Below are 24,988 nucleotides of genomic sequence, written 5' to 3'. Positions count from 1 at the left end.
TGATCGGATCCCCCCCCCCCTCCGGTGTCACAATTGACACCTTTCAGGGGGGAGGGGGGTGGAGATACCTGTCAAAGACAGGTATTTTCACCCACTTCCGGGCATAGACTCCCACGGGAGTCTACGCCATTTCCTGCCCTGCCGCGCTGTCTGCTGGGACACACACGGGTCCCAGTGACAGCGCGGAGATTTCCTATTGCGCGGCGCGGTTCGCGCATGCGCAGTAGGGAACCGGGAAGTGAAGCCGATTCGCTTTAGTTCCCGATTCCCTCACCTCGAATGGCGGCGGCAGCAGCCGAGGCCCGAGCGGTCGATCGGCCTCGGCTGCCGGCATCGCTGGAACCCGGGACAGGTGAGTGTCCATTTATTAAAAGTCAGCAGCTGTAGTATTTATAGCTGCTGGCTTTTAATACTTTTTTTTGGGCGGAATCCCTCTTTAAGAAGAAAAAAAAAAAAAAAAAAAAAGCATACCAAAAAAGAAAGAGAAAGAGGAAAAGGACAAAAAAAAACGATTTTCTTAGTTTCTTCCTCCTCCCCCTCCATCTCCCCCCTCCCCCACCCCTCCCAGATATTACCGACCCTCCCACAGATATTTAAATACCAGAAAACATTGAGATTAATCTTTGTTTTGACCCTGTGTTATGACCCAACTAGTATATCTCTCCCCTTAACCCTGTCCAGAAAAAAAACATGGAAGGGTTTTCATGTCCACATTCTAGTCCAGGATCAGAATGGTAAAACAGGGATATTATAGAGACAGAATGACCCCGGACCAAAATGTGGACATAACAGACAAGAGAGAGGGGGGAAAAAAAAAGTAAAAAAATAAATAAAAGGGAACCCCCCTAATGGTTTTGTTCCCTATATATAATATAGGGTTTCCACACTTCATGATACCTCTCCTCTTGCTCTCTCAATATCATAGTCAAATTTTCCATTTGTTGGATCTCCGATACCCTGCTCATCTCCATTGTGATTTGGTTGGAGCCACCGTGGTTTTCCATAAAACTGGAATGCATGCTTTTGCTGCTGTAAGCAAATGCCTTAACCACCTTCAGACCGGACCATTTTGCTGGTAAATGACCAGAGGTCTTTTTACAATTTGGCACTGCGCTGCTTTAACTGGTAATTGCGCGGTCATGCAATGTTGTACCCAAACAAAATTTGCGTCCTTTTCTTCCCACAAATAGAGCTTTCTTTTGATGGTATTTGATTGCCTCTGCGATTTTTATTTTTTGCGATATAAACGTAAAAAGACCGCAAATTTTGAAAAAAAATGATATTTTCTACTTTTTGTTATTAGAAAAATCCAATAAACTCAATTTTAGTCATACATTTAGGCCAAAATGTATTCAGCCACATGTCTTTGGTAAAAAAAAAGTCAATAATTGTATATTTATTGGTTTGCGCAAAAGTTGTCACATCTACAAACTAAGGTACGTTTTCTGGAATTTACGCAGCTTTTAGTTTACGACTGCCTATCTCATTTCTTGAGGTGCTAAAATGGCAGGGCAGTACAAAACCCCCCCAAATGACCCCATTTTGGAAAGTAGACACCCTAAGGAAATTGATAAGTGGCATGTTGAGCCCATTGAATATTTTATTTTTTTGCCTCAAGCGATTGAATAATGACAAAAAAAAATTATTTTTTTTTTTTTTACACAAAGTTGTCACTAAATGATATATTGCTCACACATGCTATGGGCATATGTGAAATGACACCCCAAAATAAATTCTGCTGCTTCTCCTGAGTACGGGGATACCACATATGTGGGACTTTTTGGGAGCCTAGCCGCGTACGGGGCCCCGAAAGCCAAGAACCGCCTTCAGGTTTTCTAAGGGCGTAAATATTTGACTTCACTCCTCACTACCTATTACAGTTTTGAAGGCCATAAAATGCCAAGATGGCACAAAACCCCCACAAATGACCCCATTTTAGAAAGTAGACACCCCAAGCTATTTGCTGAGAGGCATTTTGAGTCCATGGAATATTTTATATTTTGCCACAAGTTGCGGGAAAATTACAAACTTTAATTTTTTTTTATTTTTTTTCCACAAAGTTGTCACTAAATGATATATTGCTCACACATGCTATGGGCATATGTGAAATGACACCCCAAAATAAATTCTGCTGCTTCTCCTGAGTACGGGGATACCACATATGTGGGACTTTTTGGGAGCCTAGCCGCGTACGGGGCCCCGAAATCCAAGAACCGCCTTCAGGTTTTCTAAGGGCGTAAATATTTGACTTCACTCCTCACTACCTATTACAGTTTTGAAGGCCATAAAATGCCAAGATTGCACAAAACCCCCACAAATGACCACATTTTAGAAAGTAGACACCCCAAGCTATTTGCTGAGAGGCATGTTGAGTCCATGGAATATTTTATATTTTGCCACAAGTTGCGGGAAAATTACTAACTTTTTTTTTTTTTTTTCACAAAGTTGTCACTAAATGATATATTGCTCACGCATGCCATGGGCATATGTGAAATGACACCCCAAAATAAATTCTGCTGCTTCTCCTGAGTACGGGGATACCACATATGTGGGACTTTTTGGGAGCCTAGCCGCGTACGGGGCCCCGAAATCCAAGCACCGCCTTCAGGCTTTCTAAGGGCGTTACAGTTTTGAAGGCCATAAAATGCCAAGATGGCACAAACCCCCCCCCAAATGACCCCATTTTGGAAAGTAGACACCCCTAAATTTAGGGGTACACTAGTGAGACTAGGTAATAAATGGCGGGTGCCCTGAAACTATAGAAAAAATAACTAACCAACCAGCGTCACCTGTAACAGTTATATGGTGATCACTGGTGAAAGGGTTAACTAGGGGGCAATCAGGGGGCTTTATGCGGTAGTATATGGGGGTCCCTGGCGCTCTAAAAAGCTGCGGCGAACCTAAATACCTACCTGCCTAACTAGCGTCACCTGTGACACTAATACAGTGATCAGAAAAACGATCGCTTATTAGGCTGGGTTCACACTGGAGCGATGCGGGAACGCCACGAATGCGCGGCGGGTTCCCGCATCACATGCCTCCCGGCGGCAGTTCACACTGCCCTATGCGAACTGCTGGGAGTGTCAGTGAAATGTTAATGACACCCCCAGATCAGTTTGCATATCGCAGTGCGATCTGCAAACTCGGATCGCATGGTGTGAACACCCATGCGATCAGATTCTGCTGCGGACCAAAAAAAGGGTCCCGTGCGAGTTTGCGGCGGGTGCGGCGGGTGCGACACGAATTCAGCCATACTATCTGTATGGCTGAACTCGAATCGCACAGAGATCGGATGTGATTTGCACTGCAGTGCGGTGCGAATCACATCCGTTCTCATAAACCGCTGCAATGTGAACCCAGCCTTAGTGACACTGGCAACGGGGGGTGATCACGGGGTTAAACCTTTATTGGGGGGGGTTAGGGGGGTACCTTAGAACTAAAGGGGGCTAACCCTAACTGCCCTAACAGTTATTACAGTCACAAATGACACCCGCCGGGTGATCAGGGGGTTAAACCTTTATTAGGTAATAAATGGCGGGTGCCCTGAAACTATAAAAAAATAACTAACCAACCAGTGTCACCTGTAACAGTTATATGGTGATCACTGGTGAAAGGGTTAACTAGGGGGCAATCAGGGGGCTTTATGCGGTAGTATATGGGGGTCCCTGGCGCTATAAAAAGCTGCGGCGAACCTAAATACCTACCTGCCTAACTAGCGTCACCTGTGACACTAATACAGCGATCAGAAAAACTATCGCTTATTAGGCTGGGTTCACACTGGAGCGATGCGGGAACGCCATGAATCCGCGGCGGGTTCCCGCATCGCATGCCTCCCGGCGGCAGTTCACACTGCCCTATGCGAACTGCTGGGAGTGTCAGTGAAATGTTAATGACACCCCCAGATCAGTTCGCATATCGCAGTGCGATCTGCAAACTCGGATCGCATGGTGTGAACACCCATGCGATCCGATTCTGCTGCGGGCCAAAAAAAGGGTCCCGTGCGAATTTGCGGCGGGTGCGACACGAATTCAGCCATACTATCTGTATGGCTGAACTCGAATCGCACAGAGATCGGATGTGATTTGCACTGCAGTGCGGTGCGAATCACATTCGTTCTCATAAACCGCTGCAATGTGAACCCAGCCTTAGTGACACTGGCGACGGGGGGTGATCACGGGGTTAAACCTTTATTGGGGGGGTTAGGGGGGCACATTAGAACTAAAGGGGGCTAACCCTAACTGCCCTAACAGTTACTACAGTCACAAATGACACCAATGCAAAAAAAAAAAAAAAAAAAAAAAAAAAGCAATTGGTGTCACTGTGACTGGGGGGGCAGGGGTAATTGGGGGGTGATCGGGGGTAAAGGGGGGGTGTGAGTGTGCCTGGCATGTTCTACTGTATGTGGGGTGTGTTGGTGCAACTCACCGAACCTCTCTCCTCGGTGCCGGAACGAAAACTACCGACATGGAGGAGAGAATACATCACTTCCTCTCCTGTGTTTACATTACAGGAGAGGAAGTGATGTCACCGGACATTTTCATTCGCCGGGAGCGATCGAGAGGGGGTGGCCATGAATGAATGGCCGTCCCCTCGTCCGGGATCGCTCCCGAACGAATACCGACCGCCGCAGGCATCGGGCGGGGGCCCGATCGGGCCCCCGACCGGGGGGCAGGCAAGGACGTACATGTAAGCCCTTATGCCTGCCCGTGCCATTCTGGCTGGAGGGGGAGCATAAGTGTTTTTTTCCACAAACCCTCACCTCATTGGGGCGTTTTTGTGCTTTTTTTTTTTTTTTTTTACACTTTTTCGAAAGGCGACTTTTGTGCTCTTAAAAACACGAGTTTGGTGGGTTTTTTTTTCCTGTAAGCCCATATGCCTGTAAACTCCTGAAAATGCCATATAGTGTGCATGGACACATTGGCTAACATGGAGGGGAGTTTCCATGTAGATAAAAATGAGAGCTCAAAAAATCTCAAAAGCCTGTAGGAGCCGCTTCTTTGAGATGCAGTGTGCATGAACCCTTACACTGTGGTTAGCTGCAACTATCACAATCAGTTAACTGCAATGTAACTTTAATGGCCCATGCACACAGTTTGTAAGTTTGGGAGGATGTCCATGCAGGTGCTACGTACAGCTGCCCCATAGAAATAAATGGCTGTACGCAGTTGTGTGTGCATACATTGGTACTTACATAAAACTGCATAGACCCAAAATTCTGAACACAGACACAGACTGTCTGTACATATTCACTGGTTGATGCAAATACCATTGTATGCCCGCATAGAACTGCGTACAGCCATGCATGTCTATGGGGTGGCAGCATGCAGCACCTGCAAAAACATGCCTAGATTCATGCTGTATGCCCGAAGGTGGCTTTGTGTATGTCTTTATTACTTTTTTGATTAACTGCAGCAAACCTGAAAGTAAAACAAATGTATATAGCAACAAAAAGGTTCCTATTTAAAGTGCACCTGTGCTAACTGCTCAGACTATGGACATTAAACTATTTACATATTATTAAAGCAGATTAACAGTTTTTTTTTTTTCTTGAAAAACACCCCATGTTGTTCACACCAAAACCTATAGGAAGCGGCTTTAGTATCTAATGTAGGTTTTTAAAATGTTATTTATTAAAAAAAATTACTTAGCAGTCCCCGCCGAGCGCATTCCCATCTTGAATGTGGGCAGCCCAAACCCACTGGTAAGTCTTTCCAGGATATTGTGCTGCTGGCTACCCAGCATGCACCTCCCGATCGTCCGCATGCGCATAAACACCATAGCAATGCTACAAGCAGTGGTGCATTGTCTCCTGGGATTGATGACAATCATATTCCAGGAGTCATTGTGTGCCCGGATATTACGTACCTCGCTGCAGGTAAGTACTGCTGAAGGATAACAACAAAAAAAAGGTGTTTTCGCTGCTTGAAACAAACAAAAAAAAAACACTCCATTGGGAATACAGGAACTTATCACAAACACGGGGGGGTTGATAAAATGCCTGGAACACCACTTTAACAAGCACTAAAAGGCCTTTAAAACAAACCACCCCTGACCTCTGTAGCTACTTTTATTGTAATTATATTTTCATAGATCTTCGAAGATCACAACAGACTCTAAAGTAATAGCTTAGAAACCCCTGCTGTGTGTCACATTAGAGGGCTGGCAGACTGCCAAGATCGGCCCTCAGAGAAAAAAAAGCTAAGATTTCATTGCTTCAGTTTTCCTCTTCGCAATGCTTATAGATACAGAGATTAATGAGGCATGACCAAAGCAACGCTGACACACACACGCACACACACACACACACACACACACACACACACACACACACACACACACACACACACACACACACACACAAGCCGCCTGTTAAAAACTACCGCAATACTACTTAACCCGACTCACGGGGCTTGCCACCGCCGGCCGCCTCTTACAGGGCAATGTACAGGTACGTGATTCTGCCTGTATGAGCCCTTCTGCCGACGTATATCGGCGTGAGGCGGTCGGCAAGTGGTTAATATCATGGAGCATCGAACAGAAAAAATGGGAATGCCCAGATGTGATGGCAACACTGGAAGTGTGCAGCAACATGACCAGGAACTGCAATAGGCAGATCTTGCTACTGCAGGCTCCAAAAAAGTAGATAGGACTGTGGCTCACTAGACTGCAACTAAAAAAAACATTTATGGACATAATAAAATTTAATACAATTAATTTAGTCAGAAGTAATAAAGTACAGCAGCACAGTTCTTATACCCGCATTAGAAAAAATATTTTATAAAGTAGGAAGGTAGGTTTGGTTATAATAAAGTATTTTATTTCCACGCAAACCTATCAAAAAAGTATTTAAATTGCAACCAAGCAAGCAGATTATGGCTTCTCTGTCATATAAATGACAGATCATTATTCAGACTGCAAGTACACACTTTACCTCATAAAAGCCCCGCACCAGGCTCTCCGTCTGCTGTACAACGCCCCTTTCAATTCGCCATTTCACCATTTTTTCAATGTATTCTTTCTTGTTCTTCTCAGTTACGGGAATGTTTGCTCCTCCTGGCTTAAGCTCTCTCTCTGTAATCTTTCCAAACAAGGGATATGTATTTGAATAATAACTAAAATAAAGGAGCATATATTCAAGCCGAACTCCAGACAGATATGAAAAACATATTTTTTGCAGTTATGCATTTATTATCAATAAATGTATTTTAAATGCAAACCTAAATATGTCCCAATATCAGTCTCCTGTAGTCATATCTGTAATAGAATGGAGACTGGGAAAAGGAGCCATTGGATTGGCTGAGAATGAGGAGGTCACCAACCTGACTGTCCTGTCTGACATCCTCAGGTCCGGCTGGACAAAAGTAACTGATTATTCAGCAGGTAAATAGATCCCATTTTTATATTTCAACTGCAAATTTAGACTGGAGTTCAGCATTAAAGATTTTCTTTATAATTCAAAATATAATATAAAATGTATGGTATTACAATACATTTATGTCAGCAACTATAAATAGCCAGCACAACAAATATCATACAGATATGAATGTTTGCATTGTTATATTAATAAAGCCTTGTACACACGATCGGATTTTCGGCAGACAAAGCGTCAGACTTTTGTCCGAAGGGCGTGTGCCGTGAACTAGTCTTGCATACGAACGGTACACAATTGACGGCCAACAAACACGAATGTAGCGACGTACTACGTAACATTTCAGCTCATGAGTGCAACCCTTTGGGCACCTTCTGCTAATGTCGTGTTTGGTGAGCATTGATTTCGAGCATACGTGTTTGTACTTTGGACTTTTGTGTGACGGACTTGTGTACACACGATAGGAAAATCTGACAACAGACCGTTGTCCACCGAAAAATTAACAAACTTGCCATACAACATTTGTTGGCGGAAAGTTGGACAACAATTATCTGATGGAGTGCAGTCTGCCATCCCACAATTCCCTGCCGAAAATCCGATTGTGTGTACGAGGCTTAAGAGTTTATTCACACTATGTGTTGCAGTGACACAATGTGTTATCGTGAGTTGAGAAGTAGTATTGTACCTGTTGCACTCTTTACAGGCTCGTCCACAGTTTGTTTAGGGTGCTGTGTTGAATTTCTGGGTGGCGCCACCATACAATCATTGTAAAATGGGGATCTTCACCAGTACACAGTGAAAGATCCTGCGAGGCTCCGAATTGTTGGCCTGTGATGCCTGATACTTAACATGAATAAAGGACAGAATTATCACAATACTAAAATGTGCTGTGAAGATCCCTATTTTATTGTGAGTGGAGGTGCCCTGCATTCATTTGGAATGGGCTGGCAGCTCACCTTAATGTACGAGGAAATGGACATCTTTTTTTTAATTTAATAAACACACCATAACACAAGGCTAACTAACAGAGGTGTGCCTTTGGGTTCCACTTCTTATATATGGCTCTGCAATGTGGATCGTGTGTTAACATGCACTGAAGTAACACAGTAATGTACATGTTTATATAGTTTTATTTATAGCTATTAAAGTTCCAGCTGATTTCCTGGAATCTACAAAGGCTACAACAATGTTTTTTACTGGGCTGAAAAGTCTAATCTGTAAAAAAGGGAAAAAGTGACTTGTCCTGTTTTACCTATTCTTGGCAACTCAAGCATATTCTACGGAAGTCATAGAGTGTCTACGACAATCTAGAATTCTGCCTCTCCTCTGCCCCACCGATGTTTGTGCTTGCCTCAAACGTATGTACCTACTGGAAACTGGAATTGTACACACTCTCTATGAATTCCCGGAATTTTTTTTCATTACCAAGAACAGGTAAAACAAGACAAGGCACCCTATCTATACAGGCAACATATCCTTGAGGCAACTGAGCTACTACATACCCATTGCTGTAGCTATCACACAGACAGTCCAGCTGCCAAGGAGTTTTGTAGCTGGGTAGGTGGAGCCTTATGAGGATTCGGAGACACTAGTTCTTGATCAGGTTCTCTCAGCTTGTGAATGACAGCAGACAGTAAATGAAATCCACAGCCAGTAGACAGCCTATTAGCCATAGAATCCACCCACTGCCTGCTGTCGATGACAAGAAGGGATCCAACCTGATCAGGAGCTAGTCCCTCAGCTTCCCCTTCAGGCCCTGCCCACTGTCAGCATCACTGGTTGCTAAAAGTCTACAGAGTCCTTGACAGCCACTGACAAATGAGGAAAGGGTAGTGACGGCAAAGATGTTGCTCTGCTAAACAGTGTACAGAGACAGGTACTCTGGTCTAAAAGTAGAACTATAGGCAAACCTTTTTTTCATTTTGGATAGAATAAGAGAGGGTTATAAATCCTGTCATATTTTCTTTGGCTTCTTTGTCCCCTTGGGGAGATTTCCCTTCACTTCCTGTCCCATAGCCAAACAAGAAGTGAGGTGAAATCCCTGCAAATTAAATGAATTCCTTGGGGAACCCCAGCTCACCAAAACTAGTGTCCCCATTGGAATTTTCCCTATTTCTTTTATGACAACAATCCCAAATTTGGCATCTTTTACTTTCACTTTCAAAGATAATAGTACACAGGACAAATAGAGAGTGAATCTCCCTAGCAGTGGCACAGACAGCAATCCAAGCTGACTGGTGTTCTAATCCCTCTCCAGTCTGTATAAAACAACAAAAAAAAGTTTTGCCTTTAGTTATACTTTAAGCCTAGTACACACAATGAGAAAATCGGATAAAAAAAACCCACTGCCTTCAAAGTGATCACATGATAATCCGATCATTAGCAATACAGCTTTCGAGAGCCGATCATGGCAGTTAATGCAAAATTATCTGGATGGACAAACATGAAACAGAACAAACGATATTCGCTTAATCAGTAAAGTGTTCATCTGAAAAAAATTGGATGACCAAGACCACGCATGCTCAGAAATGAAAGAATACATTACATTCTCCTAACTTGAGTAACCTCTTCATTTTCGATATGAGATTAGCATGCAATAAACATGGACAATCATTTGTCCAATATTCTCATCATTTGTACAAGGCTTTAATTACCTCCAACTTAGCTATTTACGAATTGGAGATAATTCTTTAGAATTTGGTGCAACCATGGCCACCCTTTGTAAAAGTGGTGCTAGTAAAGACTTCCAAAATCTATTGCGTGTTTTGGAAAAACTAGCAAAATTGGCAGCAGGCTTTTGTGAATCTGATGCAGGACTTTTTGAAGCCATACCAGCAGAAAAGTTGTCCAAATACTTTACTTCATTGCCCTCACTGTAACAACAAGTGGTTAAAATGTTGGTTATCTCTATATAATCATATGACATTAGGACCAGAGTTAATAAGAAAAATATACCTGCCCAAATACTTCTTCATTCACAGTGAACGTAAGGTCCAGCATATCATGGATATCATTGTCCTTCATCCACTGCAGGCTCTGGTGAAATTCTTCATCCAGATATTCCAAATCACTCAAATCACAAAGTCTACAAAGGTGTAAGATTGAAGATTTAACATATGAATTCCAACATTACCCCTTAATCTAGATATGTGTTCATTAAACATTTTCCAAAATACAGTCTTTATCAATAGCGTAATCGTGTCTTTACATTAGCTTCCTAGTGAGCTGATCAGGGTTCTGGTGCATTGCACATTGGTGTCAGTCAGGAAGATTACTTACAAAAGAGTAAGGAAAGGAAGGGATGACCTCATTATGTGCTACTGCACCTTCATTCTCCAATGTTGAGATCCTGAAATTGTTCTTTCCTGAGTTCTTTAATTTTCAAGGGAAAAACTTTATGATAAAATATAAATCCCATTATAGTCTATATTACATTCAGGAATCATAATCTTCCATACTGCACTATACATGATTCCACACACTTTGTTAAAGCGGTTCTGCACACATTTTATTATCGTACTGCGATTGTTTTTGCTACCGTCCACACATTGCTTAATGCAATGTGTCATTTTTATTTATCCTACCTGTCGTTATCTTTATTTTTTTCTCTTCATCCCCTGCGGCTATGGGCGGTCTTTATGCGGGGATCAGCATCACTTCCGCTGATCCCCACACTGTCTCCTGGGATCGCGTCCAAGTAATCCCAGGACACATTGCGTCTTAGACTGGCGAAATCTCGCGAGATTTCGCGGATGTGACGTCATCACGCCGTTATCCTGACAAGATTCTGGATTTGCACCGCTTGTAGCTGTAGCTACAGAGCATGCGCGGGAAACTGAAAAGCATGCTAGTTCCTAGCAAAGACTGGAAAGAGGAAGTTATTGCTTGTGAGCTTCAAATGCCCACAAAAAAAATGAGATTTGCCAAACACTAAAAATAAAAAAGTAAAATTTGGAGGAAATACTGACATGTTGCACTGAGAAATGCTGGAAAAGTAAGCATATTTATTTCAATAGATACATTTTAAAGCTTAAACAGAAAAAAAAAAAAAATCATGAGTGCAGAACCGCTTTAAGAAGGTGGCCCTTTTTTTCAAAGAGGCTGTAAGTGATCATTAACTCCCTGTTTAAAGCTAAACTCCAGGAATTCAGGCACTTTCTAAAATGCATGCCACATCATGGCCTTACCACTTTCATTTACATTTTACATTTTTACCGAACACCTGGAGTATAGCCATCACTGTACTTCCCATGCTCTGGTACTGGACTTTCTGGTATCATCTTCTATAGCTGCAGTGTCCTATGCAGCAGCTCTCCCTTATCCTCCCCTCATCTTGCCCAATCAATAGGCACTATGTATTATTGAACCCATTCACAAAATATAAAGCCTTCTGTAAATGGATAGCGGGGGGGGGGGGGGGGGGGGGCATAGCTTGTCTTTTCAATCTGTAGCGCTGTAATTTTCTGCAAAATGCAATGCAATATGGCAACCTGGGGGCAATCTGTATACAGCTGATATACAGAATGCCCCCCAGATATATAGTTTCCTGCTTGTGTGATTGGCTTACAATTTGATAATTGTAGGTCCAAGCCAAGTTTGATCAGTGTTTGGTATTTTTTTATTATTGAAACATAATATTTTCTATACTGTGGAGAATTTTTTTTTTTTTAGTACAAGACAATTTATTATGCAGCATTATACTTTAACCACTTTCAGACCGGACCATTTTGCTGGTAAATGACCAGAGGTCTTTTTACACTTTGGCACTGCGCTGCTTTAACTGGTAATTGCGCGGTCATGCAATGTTGTACCCAAACAAAATTTGCGTCCTTTTCTTCCCACAAATAGAGCTTTCTTTTGATGGTATTTGATTGCCTCTGCGATTTTTATTTTTTGCGATATAAACGTAAAAAGACCGCAAATTTTGAAAAAAAATGATATTTTCTACTTTTTGTTATTAGAAAAATCCAATAAACTCAATTTTAGTCATACATTTAGGACAAAATGTATTCAGCCACATGTCTTTGGTAAAAAAAAAGTCAATAATTGTATATTTATTGGTTTGCGCAAAAGTTGTCACATCTACAAACTAAGGTACGTTTTCTGGAATTTACGCAGCTTTTAGTTTACGACTGCCTATCTCATTTCTTGAGGTGCTAAAATGACAGGGCAGTACAAAACCCCCCCAAATGACCCCATTTTGGAAAGTAGACCCCCTAAGGAAATTGATAAGAGGCATGTTGAGCCCATTGAATATTTTATTTTTTTGCCTCAAGCGATTGAATAATGACAAAAAAAAAATTTTTTTTTTTTTTTTACACAAAGTTGTCACTAAATGATATATTGCTCACACATGCTATGGGCGTATGTGAAATGACACCCCAAAATAAATTCTGCTGCTTCTCCTGAGTACGGGGATACCACATATGTGGGACTTTTTGGGAGCCTAGCCGCGTACAGGGCCCCGAAAACCAAGCACCGCCTTCAGGCTTTCTAAGGGCGTCAATTTTTGATTTCACGCCTCACTACCTATTACAGTTTTGAAGGCCATAAAATGCCAAGATGGCACAAAACCCCCACAAATGACCCCATTTTAGAAAGTAGACACCCCAAGCTATTTGCTGAGAGGCATGTTGAGTCCATGGAATATTTTATATTTTGCCACAAGTTGCGGGAAAATTACAAACTTTTTTTTTTTTTTTTTTTTTTTCACAAAGTTGTCACTAAATGATATATTGCTCATGCATGCCATGGGCATATGTGAAATGACACCCCAAAATAAATTCTGCTGCTTCTCCTGAGTACGGGGATACCACATATGTGGGACTTTTTGGGAGCCTAGCCGCGTACGGGGCCCCGAAAACCAAGCACCGCCTTCAGGCTTTCTAAGGGCGTAATTTTTTGAGTTCACTTCTCACTACCTATTACAGTTTTGAAGGCCATAAAATGCCAAGATGGCACAAAACCCCCACAAATGACCCCATTTTAGAAAGTAGACACCCCAAGCTATTTGCTGAGAGGCATGTTGAGTCCATGGAATATTTTATATTTTGCCACAAGTTGCGGGAAAATTACAAACTTTTTTTTTTTTTCACAAAGTTGTCACTAAATGATATATTGCTCACGCATGCCATGGGCATATGTGAAATGACACCCCAAAATAAATTCTGCTGCTTCTCCTGAGTACGGGGATACCACATATGTGGGACTTTTTGGGAGCCTAGCCGCGTACGGGGCCCCAAAAACCAAGCACCGCCTTCAGGCTTTCTAAGGGCGTTACAGTTTTGAAGGCCATAAAATGCCAAGATGGCACAAACCCCCCCCCCCAAATGACCCCATTTTAGAAAGTAGACACCCCTAAATTTAGGGGTACACTAGTGAGACTAGGTAATAAATGGCGGGTGCCCTGAAACTATAAAAAAATAACTAACCAACCAGCGTCACCTGTAACAGTTATATGGTGATCACTGGTGAAAGGGTTAACTAGGGGGCAATCAGGGGGCTTTATGCGGTAGTATATGGGGGTCCCTGGCGCTATAAAAAGCTGCGGCGAACCTAAATACCTACCTGCCTAACTAGCGTCACCTGTGACACTAATACAGCGATCAGAAAAACGATCGCTTATTAGGCTGGGTTCACACTGGAGCGATGCGGGAACGCCACGAATGCGCGGCGGGTTCCCGCATCGCATGCCTCCCGGCGGCAGTTCACACTGCCCTATGCGAACTGCTGGGAGTGTCAGTGAAATGTTAATGACACCCCCAGATCAGTTCGCATATCGCAGTGCGATCTGCAAACTTGGATCGCATGGTGTGAACACCCATGCGATCCGATTCTGCTGCGGACCAAAAAAAGGGTCCCGTGCGAGTTTGCGGCGGGTGCGACACGAATTCAGCCATACTATCTGTATAGCTGAACTCGAATCGCACAGAGATCGGATGTGATTTGCACTGCAGTGCGGTGCGAATCACATCCGTTCTCATAAACCGCTGCAATGTGAACCCAGCCTTAGTGACACTGGCGACGGGGGGTGATCACGGGGTTAAACCTTTATTGGGGGGGTTAGGGGGGTACCTTAGAACTAAAGGGGGCTAACCCTAACTGCCCTAACAGTTATTAGTCACAAATGACACCTGCCGGGTGATCAGGGGGTTAAACCTTTATTAGGTAATAAATGGCGGGTGCCCTGAAACTATAAAAAAATAACTAACCAACCAGCGTCACCTGTAACAGTTATATGGTGATCACTGGTGAAAGGGTTAACTAGGGGGCAATCAGGGGGCTTTATGCGGTAGTATATGGGGGTCCCTAGCGCTATAAAAAGCTGCGGCGAACCTAAATACCTACCTGCCTAACTAGCGTCACCTGTGACACTAATACGGCGATCAGAAAAATGATCGCTTATTAGGCTGGGTTCACACTGGAGCGATGCGGAAACGCCGCGAATCCGCGGCGGGTTCCCGCATCGCATGCCTCCCGGCGGCAGTTCACACTGCCCTATGCGAACTGCTGGGAGTGTCAGTGAAATGTTACTGACACCCCCAGATCAGTTCGCATATCGCAGTGCGATCTGCAAACTCGGATCGCATGGTGTGAACACCCATGCGATCCGATTCTGCTGCGGGCCAAAAAAAGGGTCCCGTGCGAATTTGCGGCGGGTGCGGCGGGTGTGGCGGGTGCGGCGGGTGCGGCGAATGGCTGAACTCGAATCGCACAGAGATCGGATGTGATTTGCACTGCAGTGCGGTGCGAATCACATTCGTTCTCATAAACCGCTGCAATGTGAACCCAGCCTTAGTGACACTGGCGACGGGGGGTGATCACGGGGTTAAACCTTTATTGGGGGGGTTAGGGGGGTACATTAGAACTAAAGGGGGCTAACCCTAACTGCCCTAACAGTTATTACAGTCACAAATGACACCAATGCAAAAAAAAAAAAAAAAAAAAAAAAAATGACATTGGTGTCACTGTGACTGGGGGGCAGGGGTAATTGGGGGGGTGATCGGGGGGTAAAGGGGGGGTGTGAGTGTGCCTGGCATGTTCTACTGTGTGTGGGATGTGTTGGTGCAACTCACTGATCCGCTCTCCTCCGTGTCGGAACGAAAAATACCGACACGGAGGAGAGAATACATCACTTCCTCTCCTGTGTTTACATTACAGGAGAGGAAGTGATGTCACCGGGGATTTCCATTCGTCGGGAGCGATCGCGAGGGGGTGGCCATGAATGAATGGCCGTCCCCTCGTCCGGGATCGCTCCCGAACGAAAACCGACCGCCGCAGGCACCGGGCGGGGGCCCGATCGGGCCCCCGACCCGCGGGAGGCAAAGGACGTACATATATGTGCTTATGCCTGCCCGTGCCATTCTGATGACGTACATCGGCGTGAGGCGGTCGGCAAGTGGTTAATAATAGAAAAATGGTTTCAGACACACCTATATACTATATGCTGTGCACTGTGTTGTACCTGTATAGCAGTGGCGGAACTATCAGGGTTGCAACAGTCGCACTTGGGATCGGGCCCTGGCATTCCTCCACTGCAGGCCCCAGGTGGGTTGCTAGTCCCATGGCTCTGAGCAGAGAGTGTATCTCTCATACAGCTCAGAGCCGACAGTTCTCCCTGCTCCCTCCTCCATCCCTCCTTCCTCTCTTGCATGGGATTAGAGAGGAGACAGATGATCTGCAACTTCCCCCCCTTCCCCTCTCCTCCTGTGTGCTTTGCGGGAAGTCAAGTGTGAAGCTAACAAGCTCACACCTCCCACGGTACACATACAGGAGAGCAGTGGGGGAGAAAGAGCAGATTGGCCGTGTTATTCCGTGCGAGAGAGGAAGGAGGGAGGATGGAGGGGGGGGGGGGGGGCAGGGAGAACTGTCGGCTCTGAGCAGTATGAGAGACAAGCTCTCCGCTCAGAGCCATGCTGAGGAGGCAGGTAACGTTGATGAGCACCGATTGGCTGCCCTGATAGGCAGAGCTGATAGGAGGCATTGATGGCCACTAATGGTATACTGATAGGCACTGGTAGGTGGCATTGAAGAGCAATGATATGTGGCACGGATAAGCAGTGCGGCACTGATGGGCATTAATGAGCACTGATAGGCAGCACGCATATGCTGCACTGATGAGCACCAATGGGCACTAATGGGCAGTATTGATGGGCACTGATAGACATTGAGCACTGATAGGTGCTGATAGGCATCATTGATGAGCACTGATGGGAGGCACTGATGGGCATGAAGCACTGATAGATGGCACTGATGGACACTGATAGGCGGCATTGATAGGTGGCACTAGTAGGCAGCATTTATGGGCACTTCTAGGTGGAACTGAGGGTCACAGATAGGCATTATTGATAAACACTGATAGGCGGCACTGAAATTGAGCACTGATAGGGAGTATTGATGAGCACTGATAGGTGGTACTGATAGGCAGCACTGATGAGCAATGACAAGCGGCACTGAAATGCAGCACTGATCGGTGGCACCGATAGGCAGCATCGATGGACACCAATAGGTGGTATTGATGATCACCGATAGGTGGCACTTATACGCAGCACTGATTATCAGTGTAAACAATTTACTGACATTCTTGGCAGTTAACGCCTCTCCTTTCCTTACACAGACACAGTGTGAGAGGAAAAGGCTGACGATACCCAGCAAGTCTGTTTATATGTGATCAGCTAATCACATGGTAAAGGGCTGCCATGATTGCGCTGGATGCACGTCCCAGGGGGCATATGGGAGGCAGAGTTCTGGGAGGATATCCATGGACACCCAAAATTGGAAGCCTGGGGGGTCAGAGGGACACATCATGGTTTCTTGCATCGGGCCCTGAAGGTTCTAGTTACGCTCCTGCTATATAGTATGCTTCAGCAACTAAATTGTGCAACTATAATAATGTTTATAATGTAGCAATGTTTACCATAATTAACTGTCTTATGTGTTCGCAGTTCTTCATTATCAGCACTCCCAGTAAGTGCGCACCTGGAGCGGACAACATCCCCTTTAGTATGCCACTGGTGCTAAGTTTAAAGCCTTGTAACTTAAGTATCAGATCACCAATCAGAAATTCTATCAATATCTACAACTACGGCATGCCTTGAATGCTCAAACTGAATCCAGAAAATGATCTCTGACACCCATTTCCCTGAAAAAAAAAATTGCACACTCAAAAGATGTTTGATGTGCCAGGGTGCACAAGGTGATGTACTGCTCATGCTTTTGAAGTGTCCCAAGCTTTTTCAATCGACAATGCTATAACATGACCTATAAGTGATCGCTACAGACCCCTTTGTTTGTATACTGGAGACATTGGACAAAGAGGAGTACTTTCTAGAAATCCATGAGATCCATGGCTGTCTGACCCTGGACTGGTCTCTTTGTCTCTTGTCACCCAACAACTACTTCAATATTGATAAATGTCAAATTTGAAAGTGATTGAAGAATAAACTGAGCCAGTATTCCCATAAAGTTACATGTTGAGTCGGCTACAAATAAGAGGTACTGCTGGGATTCAATCTATGCATATCTTGCAGTGGATAATAGTTACCAGTTTTGTTGAAACAAAAAAATGATACATAGCACTCATGTAAGACCTCAAAGAAATTATCTTAATCGTGTTGGTTAAACATCAACACATGTTGTTCAGAATGAAGAGTCACTTTATATGGATTTGTTTTACAAATAAATCATGTAAGGGCTCATGCACACTGCAGCTATAAAAAAATAAAAATAAGCTGCTTTTACAGCCATTTGAGCTTTTATTTCTCTGCCTAAGCTTAAAAAAGCTTGTGCTTTTTTTTGTGCTCTTTTGTGCATTTTTGAGCATAAGCGTTTTTTTCACAAACCCCCCTTCAGCTAATTTTAAAAAAAATTTGTGCTTTTTTTTTTTTTTTGCACTTTTTCTGCTCGAAAACTCCTCCCTAAAATGAGAGTTTGGTGGGGGGGATTTTTCTGCCTGTAAGCCCATATGCCTGTAAACTCCTGAAAAAGCCATAGTGTGCATGGACACATTGGCTAACATGGAGGGGAGTTTGCAGGGCAGAAACAAAAATGAGAGCTCAAAAGCCTGTAGGAGCAGCTTCTTTGAGATGCAGTGTGCATGAGCCTTATGCAGCCAATATAGATGCAAACAAAATTCTCAAGTGTCAGAAATATACTTTTTGAATAACTTACATTCGTAGAAGTGCCTTATAAAATGGACGTGTGAAAAAGGCATCTAGTAGATACTGATGTATAAGTGCAAGACCCAAGATTCGGCCACTGAATCTAAACCTGAAAAATAAACATTAAACAATAATTAAATCCCTATTACATATAAACAGATAGTGGGGCAAAACGGGGAGTAGAGGTATAGTGTACATGTTCTAGCATGAACCTTACATAGATAAGTTGTCAAAGAAAAAAAAAGTAAAATTTGAACTAGGTGCAAAAACACACTTAACTTCAGAAAGTTAATCCACATGTCATCATCACCCACGTTATTGGTAGCAAAGATGGAAAGAAATGCCTTTATTATTTCTACTGCATTTGGCAAAAACTGGAATATGCGAATTACACTTTGTGCCTATGTGCACCTACAGTTATTTTTGTAGATCATCTTGAGGGACCAATTTTTTAAAGATACAACATTTTAATTAGTTTAATGCAAATAATCTTGTGTGTTTATATGTAAAAAAAATAAAATAAAAAATGTCCATAATTTATAAAAATAAATTCACATGAGAGGTATACCCCTGCCTCTGCCGAAAGCATAGATGATGCAGTGATAGCAGAATGCCAGCATCGCTGTGAGATGGTGAAGACAGCTGACAAGCCAGGATGTCCAGCTACAAGCCCAGGTTTTACCCTCCTCTGATGCACAATAGGATGCACAATAGGATGCAGAGGAACTGGTGCCCAACTAATCACCCATAAGGGGATCAATGTGCGTGAGGCAGATGCACACAATGTTGTCCAGTGCCGTGCTTTTCCTAATGTAGGGAAGGGTTCCCACTGGTCCTCAGTGGTGAAGACACATTAGTAGCTCAGTACAGAGGTGTTGAAGCTTGTGGGCCCCGATGCAAAAGTTGACCTGCCCCCCCCCCCCACCACTTACACAATGTGTGCAAATACACCCACCGCATGCCAAGATACTCAAAGTGGCTTAAGAGTTTAGAGTTCTTCCTTACATTATAGGACAGAGATCACCCCTAAGAGAATCAGGGGACAGGGACCCCTGTCAGGTCATTTGGCAGAGCTCCTTTCTCATTCCAGCACTGTAAACAGCCCCCCCCCCCCACCCCACAATACACAGGGCTAAAATCACATTCCTTTACACACAGTCTATCAGCCTTCACAGGGTGTATCTGGTTTTTATGTTGCCATTCTGACCTGTGAAATCCTCTGGTCAGAACAGCAGTGTAGTTGCAGTAGGCAAATACACCCTGTGAAGATCTTGGCTGACTGTCTGTATTGTAAAGGAATGTGATCAGCCCTGCGGAGGAGGTGCAGTATAGAGTGCTGTATTGGGAAAGAAGCTCAGCAGTGGGCATAGCATCCAGAGCAGAGGGAGTGGTCAGGGGGTTGGGGGGGGGCAAAGCCATGTGACATGAAATCTGCAGCCCCTCAAGAGGTGTTAAGGGATTTGTTTTAGCAACTTCTGAAGGTTTCTCTGTCAGTGTTGGCAGGTGTTGGGGGAAGGGCACCTCCCGGAGGTGCATGTCTTTTCCCCAGTTGTCAGGGAAGTGGGGTAAGAGGACATCCCCGGGTGTGGGGAGGGGAGTAAAGACTGAGCACTGTCTTGCCTCACCAGTGACGTTGGTCCCATCGTGGCTACAGGACGGCACTCTCCTCTTAACTCACTGAGCTCGGTTACCATTCCATGTTGCCAGCACACAGCACAGACACTTCCCCATCCTGGGCTGTTCTCACCCCATGCTCCTCTCCATTCAAGAAATGGATAACAGCTTCTCCCCAGCCAATGACAACAGAGGTGTGTGGACTGTGGAAGGCAAAGTGGAAGCTCAGTACTGGAGCATGGCTGTGGGACCCTAGGGCAGATTGGAGCTGGACTTTGTGGAGTTTATGATAATATGACAGGGAGGCTGCAGGGGCCCTCTGGAGCTAGGGGCGGGTTACGATTGTGACCCCCTGCAACCCCTTATGCTACACCCATGGCTCAATAGTGTAAAATAGTGTCTGACCCAGGAGACCAGCCGAAAGTGAAATCCCATTTTGTAAGACCAGAAGGCAGCTCCGGAGAGATTCTCCCAGGAGAGAAACCCATTTGATAGAGGGGGAAGAGTCTTTGCCAGCAGAGTCCTAGCAGATACCCAGTCCATAAAAGTAGACATGCTAGACTAATCAGAAACTAAGTCCACAACAGCAGAGGCAATGGCTAAGGTAGGCCAATAAATAAAAAGGAGAGAATGGTCCTTCAATACCTGCCCCTCCTGCAAGAGAGGAAAGGAGGGAGATATACTGTCCACTAGGATCTCTGAAGCTTACTCTTTATACAAGGGGTCCTTGTGTACAAACTGTACAACACTGACCATTCAGAACCCTAACAGAGTGAGGGAAGTCCAGGCTTGTTCCAGTCGGCCTAGTAAACAAGAAGGCCCCTCTGTGGAGGGGAGACACTGAGGGTTACCAGGTACCAATTGGTTAATTTCCATGTTCTAGGGAAAGAGAAACTCTGAGACAGAGAGAGGTGGTACTCATAGGGCCAGCTCTGGAACCCTAGCTGGCACAGAGTCTGGAACAAGGGATCCGGGGTGGGAGAACCCAAGATTTCCTGAGGAGAAGGCTGCCATGGCTGAGGAACTAGCCAGAGTATCTAAGAGGACGCTCTCTGCACCTAAATGCCTAAAAGCCAAGCTTCCCATGGACACGGAAGGATTTAAAACACATCCCACTTGTAGCATTGAGGGCATACCTGCAGAAGGGTTGTCAGTGGACTTGGCCAGTCAGTGGTTGGTTTGTGACTTTTAACCCTGTGGGCAGTCTAAGAGACATGCTCTGGGGTCCTAGGGGTACCTACTGCAGAAGTAGACAAAGGAAAAGGGTGGAGCTCAGCTGACCTTTCTTGGGAGCTCCTGTACAGAAACAGGAGCATGCTCTAGCCTCCAACAGGACTTATGAATGTGGAATCCAAGGTAGACCTGAAGAGACAACATTATTTGAAGGCCAGTTGAGTCAGATGCCCTTTATAAAAGGCAACTGGACTCCAGTACTTTAACCAGAGTGTTCTGCACATCTGTAAGCAGAGAAGACCACATGCAGGACTGAAGTTTAGATGCTTGTAGCAGACCATCACAACCGAAGCTCAAGATTTCAGACACCTTCTCCACCCATTTAATTAAAGAGGGTACTACCTGGCAGAGAAGAGGTTCCCTCTTTAAGGGATCCACCCCATACTGCCACAGTTTGGTACATTGAGGTCACAGGCAACAATGGAGCAGAGCCTGCTAGGGTAAAATTGGGACTTGGGGAGAAAGTATAACTGATGAACAGCAGGATAGCTATGGTTTTCTACTGACAGATACAGTAGAAAAAAACGATTGGGTACAGACAACTGTTTAACAAATTCACTCTTACAGGGGAATAGTTCTGACACACTCAGGTGGGGATCAGGACCCTTTAGGGTGCTTCCAGCCTACACAGAGGAAAATCTGGTATAGCAGATGTAACAGAAAAGTCTGTACATCTGCAGGAGCTCTCAAAGACCACAGGCTGGAGACAGAAGGCCGATACTTCAAATGCAGGGTAGTGTGCACTACTTAATAAGGGGGTGAAAAATTACCCCTTATAATTCTGAAGAGATAGCAGGAGATGGTGGTTCCTCAAAAGCAGGCTCATCAGAGACAGACTGTTGGTATTCTGAACCTGGGTCAGAGATGGTCACAGCATCCGGTAGCCTGGCCTGTACCAAGGCCTCTGGAAGGTCTTTGAGTGACTTTTGTAGAGGCCCGTGACTCCTGAGTTGAAGGAGATTCCAATGATGTAGATCCCATAACTACAGGGTCAGTGGAATCCAGATTTCAGGTGTTGGCTCCCTCAGAAAGACCAAGTAGATGCCACAAGAACCACTTGGAGACAATGGGCTGGGGCCACACACAGTAGCAGGACTGACCCCCTCTGCGTGTATGTACAGATATGCTGTAGCTGAGTTGCAATGACTCAGGTGCTTAAAAACTCAAGCAGCTCCTGCTGCTAAGAGTCAGATGGCAGGATGTGACCAGGTCACTGTAGTAGGAACAAGCCAGAGATTGGAGTTTCACATAATGCTTTGCAAAGCAGAAGCAGCAGGGGGGATATGCATCCTCTATACTGAACGGTTACTCCTTACCGTGGTAACAACCAACAGTGGTGGGAAATATAAAAGGCACCCACTGGTACTTTAGCAAGGTAGCTTCTGGTTCTTAATGCCAACCAGCCTTAGGCCCCATTCAATCAGGGCAGATTCTGTTCCAATTAGGAGAGGATCAGCTTACAGATCCCCTGCTGATTGGAGTACAGCGATCAAATCACACATCCATGTCCGCTCAGTTTTTGCAGAGTGGACATTGAAAGAGCCCGTTCTGCTCTATGGGCATTCAGGAATAAACAGACTCTCCTGTCCATTTACACATGACTACCTCCATTCTGCTCTGCCTAAACAGAAGAGGATGGATCCCCCCCCTTTTTTTGGTGGACCGGATCGGACCTGGAGGTAGGCGGGTATAAATGTAAACAGTTTACACCCGCAAGTCTATAGGAATGCATGGACCATCCAGTCAGGTCTGACTGTCACGGATGGCCTTACCAACAAAATGAGTCTTTAAAGACAAGGTCACATCTGAGCCTGTGCTACGGTTCTGTACCTGGATAGTGCTCCTTGGCTAACTAACACAGTACATTCAGGTAAACAGGAATATAGGAGCACATCGCATTTCAGATACACGTGTATTTTTCTGTATGTGCAAAAGTTATAATGAGGGAAATATGCATGTATTGCAGACATTATATTTTTGTTTATTTTTTCAGAGATTCACTTTGACTCTTCAAAGGAAAAACAATTGGTCTGCAGTCTCCACCCACTAATGGTGCAACAGTGAGATCCCAGGGACTGCTGCACCTCAAACTTTAAGAGCATCTCAATCAGTGGGGAAAAGAATTAACCTTATTATATTTAGAAGCATGGGGCACATTATTTAGATTTTAACTTACACTTACTAAGAACAGGAATAAAATAGAACTTACCATTCATGATGATTGTCAACGAATGCAGACATTGGACTTATTTGTACCGTATAAGTGTCATTTGCAGAATATTCAAATAAACCATAATAAGGATTAAATAATTCTCTTGAGACAAGAAAGAAAAATTCCCTAGATGGCCCACTGTAGTCCAACCTTAGAAAAAAATAAAAAAAAAATAAAAAAAAGAAAATAACTGAAGAAAGCTATTTAACTACATTTAAAGTGGAACTCCTGTCAAAATGAAAAGTACAGCTCTTTTTGGATTGCTAAATGTTTTGTTCTAAAACAACCATCTAATTCTGACATCTTTATTTTGTGCAATTTATTCCCTGTCATGTAGCCACAATCCCATTTAATCACCTCAATACAGTGCACTTACACCCCCTTCCTGACCAGACCAATTTTCAGCTTTCAGCGCTCTCACAGTTTGAATGACAATTACTCAGGCATCCAACACTTTACCCATATGAAACTTGCGTCCTTTTTTCCACACAAATAGAGCTTTCTTTTAGTGGTATTTAATCACTAGTGGGTTTTTTATTTTTTGTGCTATAAATAAAATAAAACGTAAATTTTGTGAAAAAAATGCCTTTTTCTTTGTTTCTGTCATAAATTTTTGCTAATTAGTAATTTTTCTTCATAAATTTTGGCCAAAATTTATACTGTTACCTATCTTTGGTAAAAAATAACCCACATTAGTATATATTATTTGGTCTTTGTGAAAGTTATAGAGTCTACAAACTATGGTGCCAGTCGCTGAAAATTGATCACATCTGATCAGACCTTCAGTACATCAGGTGTACCTCATTTCTTGAGACACTAAAGTCAGGAAAGTACAAATACCCCCCAAATGACCCCTTTTTACAAAGTAGACATTCCAAGGTATTAAGTAAGTAGCATGGTGAGTTTTTTTAAGTTGTCATTTTTTCCCACAATTCTTTGCAAAATGAAGATTTTTTTTTATTATTTTTTTTTTACAAAATTGTCATATTATCAGGTTATTTCTCACACACAGTAAAAACAGGGGTGAACAGTGGCGCTAGATATGGTGATAACATAAAATTATATAGCAACTGGAATATAGGTATACATAAAATGTGTGTGAATAAGCACACATAATATTAAAACATTTGTTAAAACATAATGTCCATAAATGATCCGAGATCTTGTATGATTAGCACCTGGAGGCAGCTCCCTTAGAGTGAAGCGATGAGCTCTGTGTAGAAATGGGAACAGAGGGGCGCCAGACTGAGTGCAGTATAAATCATATATTTAATAAAAACAAGTAGTAACTCACAGGTTAAATTAGATGAGTTCAGTATGTGGTGAAAATCGCCAGTCCTGGAGTCTCATAAAAGTCTTCCCTTTGCAGCTTGGGGCACTGGTGTGATCTTACAGGGATCC

The 24,988-nt window shown here is 43.9% G+C and overlaps 1 protein-coding gene across 6 annotated transcripts in view; it reads right to left on the bottom strand.

Annotated features, from left to right (window-relative positions):
• HECW2 (HECT, C2 and WW domain containing E3 ubiquitin protein ligase 2) overlaps nucleotides 1-24,988 on the bottom strand; it is a 365,375-nt gene that overhangs the window by 16,501 nt on the left and 323,886 nt on the right. For 5 of the 6 annotated variants that reach the window (XM_077448729.1, XM_077448731.1, XM_077448733.1 and 2 more), the window contains 4 exons: nucleotides 23,585-23,737; nucleotides 18,539-18,637; nucleotides 10,325-10,454; nucleotides 6,932-7,078 (listed from right to left, as the gene is read on the bottom strand). In XM_077448729.1, coding sequence (XP_077304855.1) covers nucleotides 6,932-7,078; nucleotides 10,325-10,454; nucleotides 18,539-18,637; nucleotides 23,585-23,737 — 529 coding nt within the window. Of the gene's footprint in view, nucleotides 1-6,931; nucleotides 7,113-10,324; nucleotides 10,455-18,538; nucleotides 18,638-23,584; nucleotides 23,738-24,988 lie in introns of all 6 variants that reach the window. The other variant, XR_013261865.1, reaches the window with a different exon arrangement.

Source organism: Lithobates pipiens, unplaced genomic scaffold, assembly GCF_037356315.1.
Source record: "Lithobates pipiens isolate NorthernLeopardFrog02 unplaced genomic scaffold, aLitPip1_a1.2 Scaffold_22, whole genome shotgun sequence".
Taxonomy (NCBI): Eukaryota; Metazoa; Chordata; class Amphibia; order Anura; family Ranidae; genus Lithobates; species Lithobates pipiens.
Note: the sequence above shows the minus strand (reverse complement) of the source record. Positions and strands in the feature narration are given on the sequence as shown.